The sequence below is a fragment of the Mytilus californianus genome, unplaced genomic scaffold, assembly GCF_021869535.1.
Source record: "Mytilus californianus isolate M0D057914Y unplaced genomic scaffold, xbMytCali1.0.p SCAF_14, whole genome shotgun sequence".
Lineage (NCBI taxonomy): Eukaryota > Metazoa > Mollusca > Bivalvia > Mytilida > Mytilidae > Mytilus > Mytilus californianus.
In genome coordinates, this window is record NW_026262626.1 from 1,434,555 (window position 1) to 1,453,862 (window position 19,308).

The 19,308-nt window shown below is 32.5% G+C and overlaps 1 protein-coding gene across 8 annotated transcripts; it reads right to left on the minus strand.

Moving 5' to 3' along the window:
• Nucleotides 1-2,011: 2,011 nt before the first annotated feature.
• On the minus strand, nucleotides 2,012-19,291 carry LOC127723994 (cytochrome P450 2C42-like). Of its 8 annotated transcripts, none has more exons than XM_052230711.1 (5): nucleotides 18,774-19,291; nucleotides 16,383-16,901; nucleotides 14,291-14,731; nucleotides 13,171-13,370; nucleotides 2,012-2,285 (listed from the first exon to the last, which is right to left on the minus strand). In XM_052230711.1, exons 1-4 carry the CDS (start codon nucleotides 19,099-19,101, stop codon nucleotides 13,192-13,194), a joined length of 1,467 nt encoding a protein of 488 aa, XP_052086671.1. In that variant the 5' UTR covers nucleotides 19,102-19,291; the 3' UTR covers nucleotides 2,012-2,285; nucleotides 13,171-13,191. The 8 variants fall into 8 exon arrangements, with proteins under 8 accessions (XP_052086671.1, XP_052086670.1, XP_052086669.1 ...); XM_052230710.1 differs by lacking the exon at nucleotides 2,012-2,285 and adding an exon at nucleotides 3,920-4,189; XM_052230709.1 differs by lacking the exon at nucleotides 2,012-2,285 and adding an exon at nucleotides 5,824-6,092.
• Between the last annotated feature and the right edge of the window lie 17 nt (nucleotides 19,292-19,308).

The following is a 19,308-nucleotide window of genomic DNA, read 5'->3' on the forward strand; positions in this document are numbered from 1 at the left end:
TTTTGATTTTATAAAGATAATTATGATAAATTGTTGAAATTTAAAAGGAAATGCTATAGACTCTTTGATATTCAATTTCTTGTAGGATTTGGATACCTTCAAAATTCAACCATGTGAGTGAAACAAATATATGGGACATTGGTGCGACTCCTTTTGTACAACTACACAAAAAGGTTATGAATTATCTGAAAATCTATAAAGGTAAGAAATTCAATATCAGGTCTTCCAGGTTTGCCTTACCCTACCTGTTTTTATGCAATCATCTTCAACATAAATCAAATGTAGAATGTTATGAATATCATGTGGACAATTTATTATGTGTATAATATTTCATACTTTTCTTTTTTTGTACCAATGCGCTTATAGTGGCTTTGAATAAAAAATAAAATTATCTTGTCTTGTCATAGTAAATTCATTTTAGAGATTGACTTAAACAGAACACCAAATATCCTCCAATGCAAGAGTTGCATAATTGAAGTTCACCTTCGATAATAGTAAAATTACATAGTTTACCAATAAAATATAAATGGTATATACGATATTTTGAAACCGAATCCCCATTCACATGAGTTGATTTGCACACGTATGCTAATATACATAGTATGTAGAACTACATATAAGCTGTATGCCTGCAGAAATAGATTATGTGAACGAAAAGAAAATAAAAATGTATGCAAATTTACAGTGAATGTGAATTTGCATGACAGAACCCGTTGATATAAAAGAATGAAGGATCTCAATATTGACGACTCCAAGTCTAAACCTCCTGATTGCACCTGTGCTAGTTCCCCATTCATATATAATCCGGCTGGTCAAGTTATTACTGGTGCCCTAAATATTGTCAACAACACTTCTCTGCGAAAGGTGTCACCACAGGCCCGAAATATTGTGAGCCTAAATCCATCAATTGGAAACACAACTTCAAAATACTGATGGATTCAGTCGAGGATTATGCCAGGCAACTGGTTAAACGCGAGAAAGAAGACGTAGATACTCTTTCCTAATGGATAAGGCTGTGAGGTCGTTGATTCAAATCAGAATTTAAAAACTGAATGGGTCTATCAATACCTATGCTACATCAATCTTTTAAGACCCAAATGTTGCAAAACACTTGTCCTACCTCCAGATAAAGCCGCAAACAACATCGTTTTTGTGTATAAATCAGATTACATAAACTGCTTAATAAATGAATTAGGTATTGACAATTCACTTTGAAACTCAACATATACGCCCACGGCACTTACCAAAGAGAAAATCCTGGATAATCATAGGTCTGTTCTATGTTCCTTTGGAATTTCAACCGAAGATGAAGAACTGAATCTTCCATCACTGTATTGGATACTTAAACTACATACTTGTCCTTACAAACAACGTTAAATTGCTGAGTCTTCCAAGTGCTCCACGAAACCTCTTTCTAAATTATTAACATCAATTGTATCAGCAATCAAAACCGGGCTTCAAAATCATTGCATTTTAATATATCGTTGATAACAGGCTGATGAAGGTAAATACGCATTAAATTTATAACGTTTTGTTTTCGTGTTATATTTTATACTGCATCTGAAGTAAAAATGCAAAACAAACTTTTCCTGCACGCATATTCATATTTCACATATAAACTGTGCTAAAATATCCCCATTTAATTTGAAATTAATTCTCAAATAATCCTTCATTATTTCATATCAATGCATTTTAATTTGTAACTTCGTTTGTTCATCCATCACAATTAAAACACTTCCTAACTCAAGAATGTTAGATATTCTGTCGAAGCGTGCTTATATTTCCCATCACATGTGATGTGTAGTGTATTGAATTTGCATTTGATGCCGGTCACCATGCATCTTTCTCCAAAGTTCTCTTAAAAACGAATTTCCACTCTTTCAGATTTAATATTCAAGTATTAAATAGAAATCATGAACAAACTATAATTTCGGAAATGGTGTTTAATATTCTACACCCTCAAATGCATCAAAACCATGAAAACGAAATAAATCCATTATTCTTTATCTTCTTCACTTCATGACAACAGATTCAACTTTATAAATATAATAATCAGGAATTCATATGAAAAATACAAACGTAAGAATCGTATAATTTCCGTATTATATCGTTATGTTTATGTAAACACGGACCTCGACGATCGAAGACACTTAGAGCAACATTCATTATGAACTTGAAATTCGATTTTAACGACTTTTTAAACGAAACTTCACTACATTATAATAGGTAAAGAAAACAAAGTATTAATAAGACTTACCTTTATAGCCTTTGCTAGTTAGCTTTTCCTGAAAATGAGGTTAAGCGTTTCGGTTTTTTAGGATCTTTCATATACATTGCCTGGTTTTTTTCTAGCGAGTGCTGTAGGTGATATCAAACCGCAAACTGGAATACTACCGCACAAAAAAAACTAGTTTACCAATAAAATATAAATGGTATATACGATATTTTGAAACCGAATCCCCATTCACATGAGTTGATTTGCACACGTATGCTAATATACATAGTATGTAGAACTACATATAAGCTGTATGCCTGCAGAAATAGATTATGTGAACGAAAAGAAAATAAAAATGTATGCAAATTTACAGTGAATGTGAATTTGCATGACAGAACCCGTTGATATAAAAGAATGAAGGATCTCAATATTGACGACTCCAAGTCTAAACCTCCTGATTGCACCTGTGCTAGTTCCCCATTCATATATAATCCGGCTGGTCAAGTTATTACTGGTGCCCTAAATATTGTCAACAACACTTCTCTGCGAAAGGTGTCACCACAGGCCCGAAATATTGTGAGCCTAAATCCATCAATTGGAAACACAACTTCAAAATACTGATGGATTCAGTCGAGGATTATGCCAGGCAACTGGTTAAACGCGAGAAAGAAGACGTAGATACTCTTTCCTAATGGATTAAGGCTGTGAGGTCGTTGATTCAAATCAGAATTTAAAAACTGAATGGGTCTATCAATACCTATGCTACATCAATCTTTTAAGACCCAAATGTTGCAAAACACTTGTCCTACCTCCAGATAAAGCCGCAAACAACATCGTTTTTGTGTATAAATCAGATTACATAAACTGCTTAATAAATGAATTAGGTATTGACAATTCACTTTGAAACTCAACATATACGCCCACGGCACTTACCAAAGAGAAAATCCTGGATAATCATAGGTCTGTTCTATGTTCCTTTGGAATTTCAACCGAAGATGAAGAACTGAATCTTCCATCACTGTATTGGATACTTAAACTACATACTTGTCCTTACAAACAACGTTAAATTGCTGAGTCTTCCAAGTGCTCCACGAAACCTCTTTCTAAATTATTAACATCAATTGTATCAGCAATCAAAACCGGGCTTCAAAATCATTGCATTTTAATATATCGTTGATAACAGGCTGATGAAGGTAAATACGCATTAAATTTATAACGTTTTGTTTTCGTGTTATATTTTATACTGCATCTGAAGTAAAAATGCAAAACAAACTTTTCCTGCACGCATATTCATATTTCACATATAAACTGTGCTAAAATATCCCCATTTAATTTGAAATTAATTCTCAAATAATCCTTCATTATTTCATATCAATGCATTTTAATTTGTAACTTCGTTTGTTCATCCATCACAATTAAAACACTTCCTAACTCAAGAATGTTAGATATTCTGTCGAAGCGTGCTTATATTTCCCATCACATGTGATGTGTAGTGTATTGAATTTGCATTTGATGCCGGTCACCATGCATCTTTCTCCAAAGTTCTCTTAAAAACGAATTTCCACTCTTTCAGATTTAATATTCAAGTATTAAATAGAAATCATGAACAAACTATAATTTCGGAAATGGTGTTTAATATTCTACACCCTCAAATGCATCAAAACCATGAAAACGAAATAAATCCATTATTCTTTATCTTCTTCACTTCATGACAACAGATTCAACTTTATAAATATAATAATCAGGAATTCATATGAAAAATACAAACGTAAGAATCGTATAATTTCCGTATTATATCGTTATGTTTATGTAAACACGGACCTCGACGATCGAAGACACTTAGAGCAACATTCATTATGAACTTGAAATTCGATTTTAACGACTTTTTAAACGAAACTTCACTACATTATAATAGGTAAAGAAAACAAAGTATTAATAAGACTTACCTTTATAGCCTTTGCTAGTTAGCTTTTCCTGAAAATGAGGTTAAGCGTTTCGGTTTTTTAGGATCTTTCATATACATTGCCTGGTTTTTTTCTAGCGAGTGCTGTAGGTGACATCAAACCGCAAACTGGAATACTACCGCACAAAAAAAACTAGTTTACCAATAAAATATAAATGGTATATACGATATTTTGAAACCGAATCCCCATTCACATGAGTTGATTTGCACACGTATGCTAATATACATAGTATGTAGAACTACATATAAGCTGTATGCCTGCAGAAATAGATTATGTGAACGAAAAGAAAATAAAAATGTATGCAAATTTACAGTGAATGTGAATTTGCATGACAGAACCCGTTGATATAAAAGAATGAAGGATCTCAATATTGACGACTCCAAGTCTAAACCTCCTGATTGCACCTGTGCTAGTTCCCCATTCATATATAATCCGGCTGGTCAAGTTATTACTGGTGCCCTAAATATTGTCAACAACACTTCTCTGCGAAAGGTGTCACCACAGGCCCGAAATATTGTGAGCCTAAATCCATCAATTGGAAACACAACTTCAAAATACTGATGGATTCAGTCGAGGATTATGCCAGGCAACTGGTTAAACGCGAGAAAGAAGACGTAGATACTCTTTCCTAATGGATAAGGCTGTGAGGTCGTTGATTCAAATCAGAATTTAAAAACTGAATGGGTCTATCAATACCTATGCTACATCAATCTTTTAAGACCCAAATGTTGCAAAACACTTGTCCTACCTCCAGATAAAGCCGCAAACAACATCGTTTTTGTGTATAAATCAGATTACATAAACTGCTTAATAAATGAATTAGGTATTGACAATTCACTTTGAAACTCAACATATACGCCCACGGCACTTACCAAAGAGAAAATCCTGGATAATCATAGGTCTGTTCTATGTTCCTTTGGAATTTCAACCGAAGATGAAGAACTGAATCTTCCATCACTGTATTGGATACTTAAACTACATACTTGTCTTTACAAACAACGTTAAATTGCTGAGTCTTCCAAGTGCTCCACGAAACCTCTTTCTAAATTATTAACATCAATTGTATCAGCAATCAAAACCGGGCTTCAAAATCATTGCATTTTAATATATCGTTGATAACAGGCTGATGAAGGTAAATACGCATTAAATTTATAACGTTTTGTTTTCGTGTTATATTTTATACTGCATCTGAAGTAAAAATGCAAAACAAACTTTTCCTGCACGCATATTCATATTTCACATATAAACTGTGCTAAAATATCCCCATTTAATTTGAAATTAATTCTCAAATAATCCTTCATTATTTCATATCAATGCATTTTAATTTGTAACTTCGTTTGTTCATCCATCACAATTAAAACACTTCCTAACTCAAGAATGTTAGATATTCTGTCGAAGCGTGCTTATATTTCCCATCACATGTGATGTGTAGTGTATTGAATTTGCATTTGATGCCGGTCACCATGCATCTTTCTCCAAAGTTCTCTTAAAAACGAATTTCCACTCTTTCAGATTTAATATTCAAGTATTAAATAGAAATCATGAACAAACTATAATTTCGGAAATGGTGTTTAATATTCTACACCCTCAAATGCATCAAAACCATGAAAACGAAATAAATCCATTATTCTTTATCTTCTTCACTTCATGACAACAGATTCAACTTTATAAATATAATAATCAGGAATTCATATGAAAAATACAAACGTAAGAATCGTATAATTTCCGTATTATATCGTTATGTTTATGTAAACACGGACCTCGACGATCGAAGACACTTAGAGCAACATTCATTATGAACTTGAAATTCGATTTTAACGACTTTTTAAACGAAACTTCACTACATTATAATAGGTAAAGAAAACAAAGTATTAATAAGACTTACCTTTATAGCCTTTGCTAGTTAGCTTTTCCTGAAAATGAGGTTAAGCGTTTCGGTTTTTTAGGATCTTTCATATACATTGCCTGGTTTTTTTCTAGCGAGTGCTGTAGGTGATATCAAACCGCAAACTGGAATACTACCGCACAAAAAAAACTAGTTTACCAATAAAATATAAATGGTATATACGATATTTTGAAACCGAATCCCCATTCACATGAGTTGATTTGCACACGTATGCTAATATACATAGTATGTAGAACTACATATAAGCTGTATGCCTGCAGAAATAGATTATGTGAACGAAAAGAAAATAAAAATGTATGCAAATTTACAGTGAATGTGAATTTGCATGACAGAACCCGTTGATATAAAAGAATGAAGGATCTCAATATTGACGACTCCAAGTCTAAACCTCCTGATTGCACCTGTGCTAGTTCCCCATTCATATATAATCCGGCTGGTCAAGTTATTACTGGTGCCCTAAATATTGTCAACAACACTTCTCTGCGAAAGGTGTCACCACAGGCCTGAAATATTGTGAGCCTAAATCCATCAATTGGAAACACAACTTCAAAATACTGATGGATTCAGTCGAGGATTATGCCAGGCAACTGGTTAAACGCGAGAAAGAAGACGTAGATACTCTTTCCTAATGGATTAAGGCTGTGAGGTCGTTGATTCAAATCAGAATTTAAAAACTGAATGGGTCTATCAATACCTATGCTACATCAATCTTTTAAGACCCAAATGTTGCAAAACACTTGTCCTACCTCCAGATAAAGCCGCAAACAACATCGTTTTTGTGTATAAATCAGATTACATAAACTGCTTAATAAATGAATTAGGTATTGACAATTCACTTTGAAACTCAACATATACGCCCACGGCACTTACCAAAGAGAAAATCCTGGATAATCATAGGTCTGTTCTATGTTCCTTTGGAATTTCAACCGAAGATGAAGAACTGAATCTTCCATCACTGTATTGGATACTTAAACTACATACTTGTCCTTACAAACAACGTTAAATTGCTGAGTCTTCCAAGTGCTCCACGAAACCTCTTTCTAAATTATTAACATCAATTGTATCAGCAATCAAAACCGGGCTTCAAAATCATTGCATTTTAATATATCGTTGATAACAGGCTGATGAAGGTAAATACGCATTAAATTTATAACGTTTTGTTTTCGTGTTATATTTTATACTGCATCTGAAGTAAAAATGCAAAACAAACTTTTCCTGCACGCATATTCATATTTCACATATAAACTGTGCTAAAATATCCCCATTTAATTTGAAATTAATTCTCAAATAATCCTTCATTATTTCATATCAATGCATTTTAATTTGTAACTTCGTTTGTTCATCCATCACAATTAAAACACTTCCTAACTCAAGAATGTTAGATATTCTGTCGAAGCGTGCTTATATTTCCCATCACATGTGATGTGTAGTGTATTGAATTTGCATTTGATGCCGGTCACCATGCATCTTTCTCCAAAGTTCTCTTAAAAACGAATTTCCACTCTTTCAGATTTAATATTCAAGTATTAAATAGAAATCATGAACAAACTATAATTTCGGAAATGGTGTTTAATATTCTACACCCTCAAATGCATCAAAACCATGAAAACGAAATAAATCCATTATTCTTTATCTTCTTCACTTCATGACAACAGATTCAACTTTATAAATATAATAATCAGGAATTCATATGAAAAATACAAACGTAAGAATCGTATAATTTCCGTATTATATCGTTATGTTTATGTAAACACGGACCTCGACGATCGAAGACACTTAGAGCAACATTCATTATGAACTTGAAATTCGATTTTAACGACTTTTTAAACGAAACTTCACTACATTATAATAGGTAAAGAAAACAAAGTATTAATAAGACTTACCTTTATAGCCTTTGCTAGTTAGCTTTTCCTGAAAATGAGGTTAAGCGTTTCGGTTTTTTAGGATCTTTCATATACATTGCCTGGTTTTTTTCTAGCGAGTGCTGTAGGTGATATCAAACCGCAAACTGGAATACTACCGCACAAAAAAAACTAGTTTACCAATAAAATATAAATGGTATATACGATATTTTGAAACCGAATCCCCATTCACATGAGTTGATTTGCACACGTATGCTAATATACATAGTATGTAGAACTACATATAAGCTGTATGCCTGCAGAAATAGATTATGTGAACGAAAAGAAAATAAAAATGTATGCAAATTTACAGTGAATGTGAATTTGCATGACAGAACCCGTTGATATAAAAGAATGAAGGATCTCAATATTGACGACTCCAAGTCTAAACCTCCTGATTGCACCTGTGCTAGTTCCCCATTCATATATAATCCGGCTGGTCAAGTTATTACTGGTGCCCTAAATATTGTCAACAACACTTCTCTGCGAAAGGTGTCACCACAGGCCCGAAATATTGTGAGCCTAAATCCATCAATTGGAAACACAACTTCAAAATACTGATGGATTCAGTCGAGGATTATGCCAGGCAACTGGTTAAACGCGAGAAAGAAGACGTAGATACTCTTTCCTAATGGATTAAGGCTGTGAGGTCGTTGATTCAAATCAGAATTTAAAAACTGAATGGGTCTATCAATACCTATGCTACATCAATCTTTTAAGACCCAAATGTTGCAAAACACTTGTCCTACCTCCAGATAAAGCCGCAAACAACATCGTTTTTGTGTATAAATCAGATTACATAAACTGCTTAATAAATGAATTAGGTATTGACAATTCACTTTGAAACTCAACATATACGCCCACGGCACTTACCAAAGAGAAAATCCTGGATAATCATAGGTCTGTTCTATGTTCCTTTGGAATTTCAACCGAAGATGAAGAACTGAATCTTCCATCACTGTATTGGATACTTAAACTACATACTTGTCCTTACAAACAACGTTAAATTGCTGAGTCTTCCAAGTGCTCCACGAAACCTCTTTCTAAATTATTAACATCAATTGTATCAGCAATCAAAACCGGGCTTCAAAATCATTGCATTTTAATATATCGTTGATAACAGGCTGATGAAGGTAAATACGCATTAAATTTATAACGTTTTGTTTTCGTGTTATATTTTATACTGCATCTGAAGTAAAAATGCAAAACAAACTTTTCCTGCACGCATATTCATATTTCACATATAAACTGTGCTAAAATATCCCCATTTAATTTGAAATTAATTCTCAAATAATCCTTCATTATTTCATATCAATGCATTTTAATTTGTAACTTCGTTTGTTCATCCATCACAATTAAAACACTTCCTAACTCAAGAATGTTAGATATTCTGTCGAAGCGTGCTTATATTTCCCATCACATGTGATGTGTAGTGTATTGAATTTGCATTTGATGCCGGTCACCATGCATCTTTCTCCAAAGTTCTCTTAAAAACGAATTTCCACTCTTTCAGATTTAATATTCAAGTATTAAATAGAAATCATGAACAAACTATAATTTCGGAAATGGTGTTTAATATTCTACACCCTCAAATGCATCAAAACCATGAAAACGAAATAAATCCATTATTCTTTATCTTCTTCACTTCATGACAACAGATTCAACTTTATAAATATAATAATCAGGAATTCATATGAAAAATACAAACGTAAGAATCGTATAATTTCCGTATTATATCGTTATGTTTATGTAAACACGGACCTCGACGATCGAAGACACTTAGAGCAACATTCATTATGAACTTGAAATTCGATTTTAACGACTTTTTAAACGAAACTTCACTACATTATAATAGGTAAAGAAAACAAAGTATTAATAAGACTTACCTTTATAGCCTTTGCTAGTTAGCTTTTCCTGAAAATGAGGTTAAGCGTTTCGGTTTTTTAGGATCTTTCATATACATTGCCTGGTTTTTTTCTAGCGAGTGCTGTAGGTGATATCAAACCGCAAACTGGAATACTACCGCACAAAAAAAACTAGTTTACCAATAAAATATAAATGGTATATACGATATTTTGAAACCGAATCCCCATTCACATGAGTTGATTTGCACACGTATGCTAATATACATAGTATGTAGAACTACATATAAGCTGTATGCCTGCAGAAATAGATTATGTGAACGAAAAGAAAATAAAAATGTATGCAAATTTACAGTGAATGTGAATTTGCATGACAGAACCCGTTGATATAAAAGAATGAAGGATCTCAATGTTGACGACTCCAAGTCTAAACCTCCTGATTGCACCTGTGCTAGTTCCCCATTCATATATAATCCGGCTGGTCAAGTTATTACTGGTGCCCTAAATATTGTCAACAACACTTTTCTGCGAAAGGTGTCACCACAGGCCCGAAATATTGTGAGCCTAAATCCATCAATTGGAAACACAACTTCAAAATACTGATGGATTCAGTCGAGGATTATGCCAGGCAACTGGTTAAACGCGAGAAAGAAGACGTAGATACTCTTTCCTAATGGATTAAGGCTGTGAGGTCGTTGATTCAAATCAGAATTTAAAAACTGAATGGGTCTATCAATACCTATGCTACATCAATCTTTTAAGACCCAAATGTTGCAAAACACTTGTCCTACCTCCAGATAAAGCCGCAAACAACATCGTTTTTGTGTATAAATCAGATTACATAAACTGCTTAATAAATGAATTAGGTATTGACAATTCACTTTGAAACTCAACATATACGCCCACGGCACTTACCAAAGAGAAAATCCTGGATAATCATAGGTCTGTTCTATGTTCCTTTGGAATTTCAACCGAAGATGAAGAACTGAATCTTCCATCACTGTATTGGATACTTAAACTACATACTTGTCCTTACAAACAACGTTAAATTGCTGAGTCTTCCAAGTGCTCCACGAAACCTCTTTCTAAATTATTAACATCAATTGTATCAGCAATCAAAACCGGGCTTCAAAATCATTGCATTTTAATATATCGTTGATAACAGGCTGATGAAGGTAAATACGCATTAAATTTATAACGTTTTGTTTTCGTGTTATATTTTATACTGCATCTGAAGTAAAAATGCAAAACAAACTTTTCCTGCACGCATATTCATATTTCACATATAAACTGTGCTAAAATATCCCCATTTAATTTGAAATTAATTCTCAAATAATCCTTCATTATTTCATATCAATGCATTTTAATTTGTAACTTCGTTTGTTCATCCATCACAATTAAAACACTTCCTAACTCAAGAATGTTAGATATTCTGTCGAAGCGTGCTTATATTTCCCATCACATGTGATGTGTAGTGTATTGAATTTGCATTTGATGCCGGTCACCATGCATCTTTCTCCAAAGTTCTCTTAAAAACGAATTTCCACTCTTTCAGATTTAATATTCAAGTATTAAATAGAAATCATGAACAAACTATAATTTCGGAAATGGTGTTTAATATTCTACACCCTCAAATGCATCAAAACCATGAAAACGAAATAAATCCATTATTCTTTATCTTCTTCACTTCATGACAACAGATTCAACTTTATAAATATAATAATCAGGAATTCATATGAAAAATACAAACGTAAGAATCGTATAATTTCCGTATTATATCGTTATGTTTATGTAAACACGGACCTCGACGATCGAAGACACTTAGAGCAACATTCATTATGAACTTGAAATTCGATTTTAACGACTTTTTAAACGAAACTTCACTACATTATAATAGGTAAAGAAAACAAAGTATTAATAAGACTTACCTTTATAGCCTTTGCTAGTTAGCTTTTCCTGAAAATGAGGTTAAGCGTTTCGGTTTTTTAGGATCTTTCATATACATTGCCTGGTTTTTTTCTAGCGAGTGCTGTAGGTGATATCAAACCGCAAACTGGAATACTACCGCACAAAAAAACTAGTAAATAACATGCTGATTGCAGTGATGTCGAATGCACATTTCTCACATGTGATTTACCAAATTGCAAACGATTAGTTATGTGTGATACACGATAGGAGGAACTAAATTGCACTCGAAAGCTCAGCTTTCTCGTGCAATTTAATCCCTTCCTCTCTATCTACACATAGCCAAACATTTGGTAACTAGAACATGGACTCAACTTAAAAATTGACACACATAGTTATTTTTCATATCAAAAGAAAATCAAAGCGCAACAATGTAAATTCAATGTGAAATAAAGAACGGAATGCGTAATGATTTAGTATTTCAATTCTAAGGCACTTTCTGCCGATCCAAATACCTCACTAAGTATTCACTGTTTTACTTACAATTATATAAATATGAATAACACACTGTATAATTGCTGCCATGTCGATAATTCGATTCTTATTTTTTGGGGACCCCGCATATGTTACAAACTATTATATTTATTTCTTTATAGAGATACACATTGTTTCACTTATTTCTTTAAACGGGGCGTTCGATATCTGTTTTTATTCATTTCAATATCATCATTGAAAACATTAGCTAGGTTTACCTCCATGTGGAAAAAAACTGAGAAAAACTATCCTCTTAAAGCTTGAGTTACCTTGTGATGCCCTTTTTATATTGAAAGAAATTTCAATTTCCTGTAAATACTTTTGTGTTGATATCAAATCTTTGTTAAACTTGTATACAACATGTCTAAACTCGGAGCAGTGTATAGCACGACAGCTGTCTACTGTAGATGTCTTTAACGCTCTTTATTTTTTTGGGTACCTTCAAATTAACATATGTCCAGTGTCGACACTTTTATAAATTATTGGAATCAACTAAACAACATACAAGACTGCATGACCATTTTGAAAAAAAAAATTCTCCTTTGTGGAACCTAAATAGAAAGTAAAAGTATCAAAGTACATTCATTGAAAAAAAATTGCATTTGAGCCCTATATTGTTTTACTCATTACAAATGCTTAATCGATAGGTTATCCGTGTCATATTTTTAAGAAATGTGCACTTTCTTCGCTTATTGACACTAAAAAGAAACATTATATACAATATATGTACAACAAATATTTTATGACATAAAATAAAATATCACAGTTTACCCTGTTAAAACAGGAACGCAAGAAACGAATACATATTTTTTTTTTTATTATGTTATGTATTGATATAAATACAAGTTATTATTAGACCTGTGTATATGGATAAAATATTTACACTATAACTGTTATTCTGTTATTATACTTCAACAGCACGGAATGAGAATTCTGCTGGAGCCAACGTAATGCCTAGTTTTCCTTTTAATGAAGGCAAATTATTTGGATCTGATGGAAGAAGCTTGAATCTTTGCACAAGCGAAGTGGTAAACAGGAAAAACTCCATTCTAGCTAATGACTCGCCAAGACATACTCTTCGTCCTAAAACACAACATTTTGTAATATTTATAGCAACAGCAGCAATGACTATATAATATTTTTTCGTTCGGGTTTTTGTCATTGACGTAAACATTACATCTTCTTTTATTCATTTTGAACCAAAAAAAAAAGATGTTAAGCAACAAGATAAAATCTTCATAAAATAACAGATACAAAAAATAACGTTTTTAAAGCAAGACAAACTTGTAAAACATTCCTCCATTCAAGGAAGTAAGTCATCGTCTTTCGATTAAATTTCAAGTGAAATCACTTAAATATCTTACACTAGTGCGAAATATAGTTTATCTATTTACGTGGCTTAGTCTTTTTAAAGTCATCTGATACTTGTCGTTATAATGTTGATGTTTTTCACATATTTTACTGGCGTTGTGTTGGCTAAGTGCATAGTTCATCATGACTTGACGTTAAACAATAATCAACAAAACAATAAATTTTACTCATGGTTCAGATATCATTGCACATAAATAATGTTTTCAAATATCCTCATCAGGTAAGCCGGAAATCCAAAATTGACAAATCAACTTAATTAAATATTTCTGGGTATCCAAAACAGAAATAGGAAAGACATCTAACACACTATTTCCCCCCCCCCCCCCCCCTTTATAATTCATGCATTCTTAAACTGTATTTCTTCACATTTATTTGAAAAAATAAGACCAAATTAAACCCAAGTGCAGACACTATTTGAAACGACACTTGCAGGACCCCCTCCGAAAGCCATCGTAATAGTGGAAACAGTCTTATGTAGACTTGGAATGTTTTATTTGCCTAAAAATTATAGCATGCACTTTGTAAAGAATGTCTCTTTTTGTTTTCTTTGTTTTAAAAATTTTCATCAACTATCACAAGTATAGATTATGAACTTAGCCATTCTATTCTTATGCGTACAGATAGATAATTACCAAGACTGAATGTTAAAACTTTGTCTACATTCACAAGCTTTCTTTCTGCATCCAAGAACCTTGTAGGTCTAAACGTTTCTGGATCTTCAAATACTTCAGGATCGTACAAAACAGAATGTAAATTAGGTATTAGCATGGAGTCTTTTGGAATAACGTATCCTTTGTAATTGAGATCTTGTGTTAAACCATGTGGAAGAGCAAGAGGGCCAATACATCCAAATCTCAGAACTTCGTGTAAAACTGCATCCGTATAGGGTAGTTTTTGCCTTTCCTCCATGCATGGATATCTAGATGTTCCAATGACGTCATTGATTTCTCTTCGCATTAAATTTTGAACTTCTGGGTGATTTACTAACAAAACTATAAACCACTGCACAGCAGTTGATGGTGTTTCAGTTCCTGCTGTAAACAAGTCTAATATTGTTTTTAGAAGTTGCTCATCTGAAAAATTAATTGGAAGCATTGTAATTTTTTATATAACTTCAATAATCCACATTTTAATCGTCAGACCATGACACTTTTTTTAGCTGTTATCGGTAAGTAATGAAAAAAAACTACTTATCTTAATTTTATTTTGAAACTTATAGAATAAAAACAAAAAAAAAACCTGAAAAATAAGAAAACCGTTTGAGTTCTAGAAATCTTCAACAATAACCTATCAAAATTCCGAATTTCATACGTGAATTTATATCCCCTATTTTTATAATTGTTATATGAACTCTTTGTGTCAATAAATAAAAATGTTGCCCATAAGGAATCTATCTCAAATATGTTTTCCAAATCGAACCTTTATATAAGGATCTGGAGGTACAGACCGCAGCACCTATTCAAATGTCCGTAGCAGTACCATAAACTCAAATACAAACGAAAGACCGTTTACCAAGATGACCTTCATTCATATTTGAATTATGTTGTTTACGATTATGAATTAAAATTTGACCAATTGTGGTCACGGTTACTATATATTTGAATGTACTTTTTTCGATCAAAAACGTCAAGAGTATTTATCCTCCTATGTTGTACAACAACATGATACAGTTAAATTCTCTGAACTTATGTCGAGTACACGAAAACCAGTCCTGAAGAAGCTTTGTTCATTTATAAAAAATATTAATACTTGTGTTTGTCCTCCTGGTTAGTGACTTTTGTAACCTCTCTCTCTTGTTTTGTATATTGTAAATAGTTATTGTTGTTATCTCTGTACTGATGTCATGCATTGGCTTTATGAGAATAAAGATATATATATATGGTCAATTTAATCACTCAATTACCTTTAAGGTTCTTCGGAAAGATTTTTTTTTCGTGACAACTTTTTAATCATTCAAGTAAAAATTATCAAATGAATTCGAGAATACACTGAAAAATAAGTATTTTAATTATATATTTTATTTTTTATGAATTCATTTTTGAAGATTAATAGAACTCAAAAGCCAACATAGAAGAGATGTGCTTACACAACCATTTTGGTAAACAATGGAGTTTACAATTGTGATATAAAGTAATAGCACAAAATAAGAAGTGAACAAGGTTTTGTACTGTACCTTTCTTGGAAACTTCCAGTTATCTTTATTTCCAATAAATAGTAACAAAGTGATATTTTGTTCAATATGAACTTCATGTCAATCACTTAATCCTACAATCAGTGAACTATTGTTCATAACATACCAAAAAAAAAGATTTTCCCAATATAAACAACAGGTGCAAAAATAGTTTTTTGCTATATATATGGTTGACTTCTATAAAATTAAAGGGAGGGTTAGGGAGTTAAAACAATAAATGCTACAACCTCAATGTTATATTGTTGGATAAAAAACAATATGCGTTCTTTTAGGGGCGGAAAATTATTTTTATTGTTATGGTAAAACTTTAATGGCTATTATTGTAACATTTTACAGCTGCTGTATAAAACAATTTTAGATCAAAGTTAGAAAAAATATCAACTTTTTAAAATCAGCCCGAAAGTGTTAAGGGAATCGAAAGGTCATCTTTGCCCAGTTACTAAGTTTTGATATATTTTTTACATTGACCTAATATTGTATAGTTAGTATTCATTTGGTGTGAAAACCAAAGCACATTGTGACCATAAACTTACAATCAAACGTAGATTCTGTATTTCCTTTCTCTGATTTCATTCTTTTCAAGTAAATATCAATATAATCTCGTATATTATTTGCATCAAAGGTCTCTTCGTGTTCATTTATGATAGGTGTTATATGTTTTTCCAAGTGATCGATGTTACGAAGAGTATGTTTTATACCAAAAGGATCACAGGGAACATATCTGAGAAAAGGAAAAATTGTAGCCAAGAACAATGCATTGCCGTTGCTCAGGTTCTCATTAATCTTTTCCAAAAGTGACATAAAAAACTTGTCAGTGAGTTCATAACGCTTTCCAAAGGTTATTGAACACATTATATTAGAAACACATAAAGTCAAAAGTCCTTTGATTTTGAACGGTGTTCCATTTTGTTCTTCAATGACCCTCATCAAAACTTCAATCTCTTCCTTTATTTTTGATTCCTGACTCCTTTTACCAAACCCAAACTCGCGTAGCGCTCCTATTGTAAAAGTTCTATGTTCTTTCCATAGGGAACCAGACGAACTTCCAATGCCTGAATTAAAATGAATTTTTAATCATAAATAGTTCATGCAAAATATACCTGACAAGAAAATATATGTTGTAATGTTCATTAGTTTTCCCGTCTCTGTCAGTTTACGTCATTGACTTTTGATATATCTACAATATGTGATTTCCTTAATTGATAACTATTATTGGTTATATAGCTAGGGTTAGAGTAAACACATCTATTTTCATGTTCCGTATCATACAAAGGACAGGGTATTTTAAGATACTTTTTTAGCCCTTGTAACTCGAAACTTATAAAAAGTATTATATAAACATCTACCAAAATAACATTCATCATCTGTTAATAATAAATTAATATCCATCAGATATTTATAATTTTCAGGTTTGTCTGATATAGTTGTCTCCATGCTTCAAACGTCTTGCATTTATTCTTTATTACTAACAAACTGCCAAATTAGCTACATTTTGAGACTTTTGTATTTTATTATTAAGTTTTTACTCAAAAAGTGTTTATACCAAAAAAGACAAAAGATACCAAGGGGACATTCAAAACTCATAATTCGAGAAAAAATTACAACGACATAACAAAAAAAGAGAAAACCAAAGGTCAACAAGTTCACAAAACACTACATAACAAACTTAAGACTGAGCAGCATGAACTCCAACAAAAACTGGGGTGAACTTAGGTGCTCCAGAAGGGTAATCAGATCCACTTCCACATGTAACACATAGTAATTACAAAGTCGGCGATGAGTCTAATTGGGTGATGTCACAATCGAGGAAAAAAGAACGGGATTGTGGTTGGAATGGTAAAATATTCGTGGTTATCTCCAACTCATGATTGCGTCCGTAAATTTTTAGAAGGGATTACTTTAATATTACTGCTTGGAACCCTTGGTTCAAAAGCTTCCTTGTAAGCAGTAACCTCTTTCATGGGAATCATGATAGGAACGCAAGCTCTGGAATATCGTACCATTTTGTGATATTTACTCCTTATGCAGTCCCTGCTTGAATGTTGCTACACAGAAATTGAAAGTTCACATTTCGAAAGCAGAGATCATCCCATTTTGTAACGTCATTTTCAATTCCTAGATGTATGTCATGACATGAGACGGACGTAACTGTATCTGTGGTATCTTTTTTAAATTTGAATCAAGTTAGATGGGATACATGCATTCAACAAAGACACCAAACTTTGAATTATCAAGAGAGGTGACATCATCTATATAGCGGTCATGATCATACAAAGATTTCAATGTGTGTAAACTATTTTTTGTGGTAGGACTTTGCCAATATCTACCTTGTCCAAAAAGGGGTCAAATATGTCAATTTCGCCATGTGTTTGACAACAATTAACATTATTACAAGTGAATTTTCTGCACTAAAGTGTCCAGATTATAGCAACAGGTCAATTTATCAATTACGTTTGTTTTGGTTATCTTTTTTGATTTAAACAGTTATGTTAAACAGTTGATTTTTACGAAAGACAAATAAGAATATATGGGTCATTCTTAGAAAACATGCAATTTCATTGGAAAGAGAAAACAATTCCGGCTCAACAATTTTTCCTGCTCATTACGTGTATGTAGAAATCTGATTGCAAACATCATAGGCCAGGAGAACGAGATTGCATTATATCCGTGAACATATTAGACACAGATTATCAATAACTCGTGCAGTAAGTGGACTGTTATCAATGTCATTATGTCATCAAGTTTATCAATGTCATTTAACTTATTAATCATTAGGAATCATTTGTTAGTAACTTCCTTTTAGTTAAACTCTGTTTAGAAAAAATATAAAAAGGGGAAATTATTTGACGTCTCGTAGTAAAGTAAAAGTGCTAACTCGGTTTCACAAAATCAGAATCTAGCCCAGAGTGTTATCGTCTTCTTACCTTTATAATGACCAATATCTTTCACAATAAAGCTATCAGGACGGTCTGACGTTACATCTCCATTTGTTATGAAAACATTTTTGAGTGCCTCTAATCCATTAACTACGACCATTGTTTTTGATCCTAATATTAAACTAAACACATCGCCATACTTTAGTCTGTATTGCCTGAAAGCATCTAGTAAATTGGCAAGATCCATGTTTAAGTTCCCAAGAAAGGGTGTTGTCGGTGGTCCCGGTGGCAGTTTGGCATTTCTTGCTGTTTTGTTCCAAAGAATGTAGAGACCAAGTCCACAAAAGATTAGAACCAATGTCAACAAGTCAATCATTGTCACGATCTATAAGCTAGTGCTTTCGTATTATCGTCGTATATATTTGAAACAGTTAAATAAATGACGAACAACTCATGTGTTGTTACAAACATTCATTTAAAATGACGAAATATCAGTTTTAAAACGTTACCAAATCAGACAATTGTTATTGACTAGTTAGTATAGTTCTTAAAATAGATTACTGCATATACAAGATATATGAGT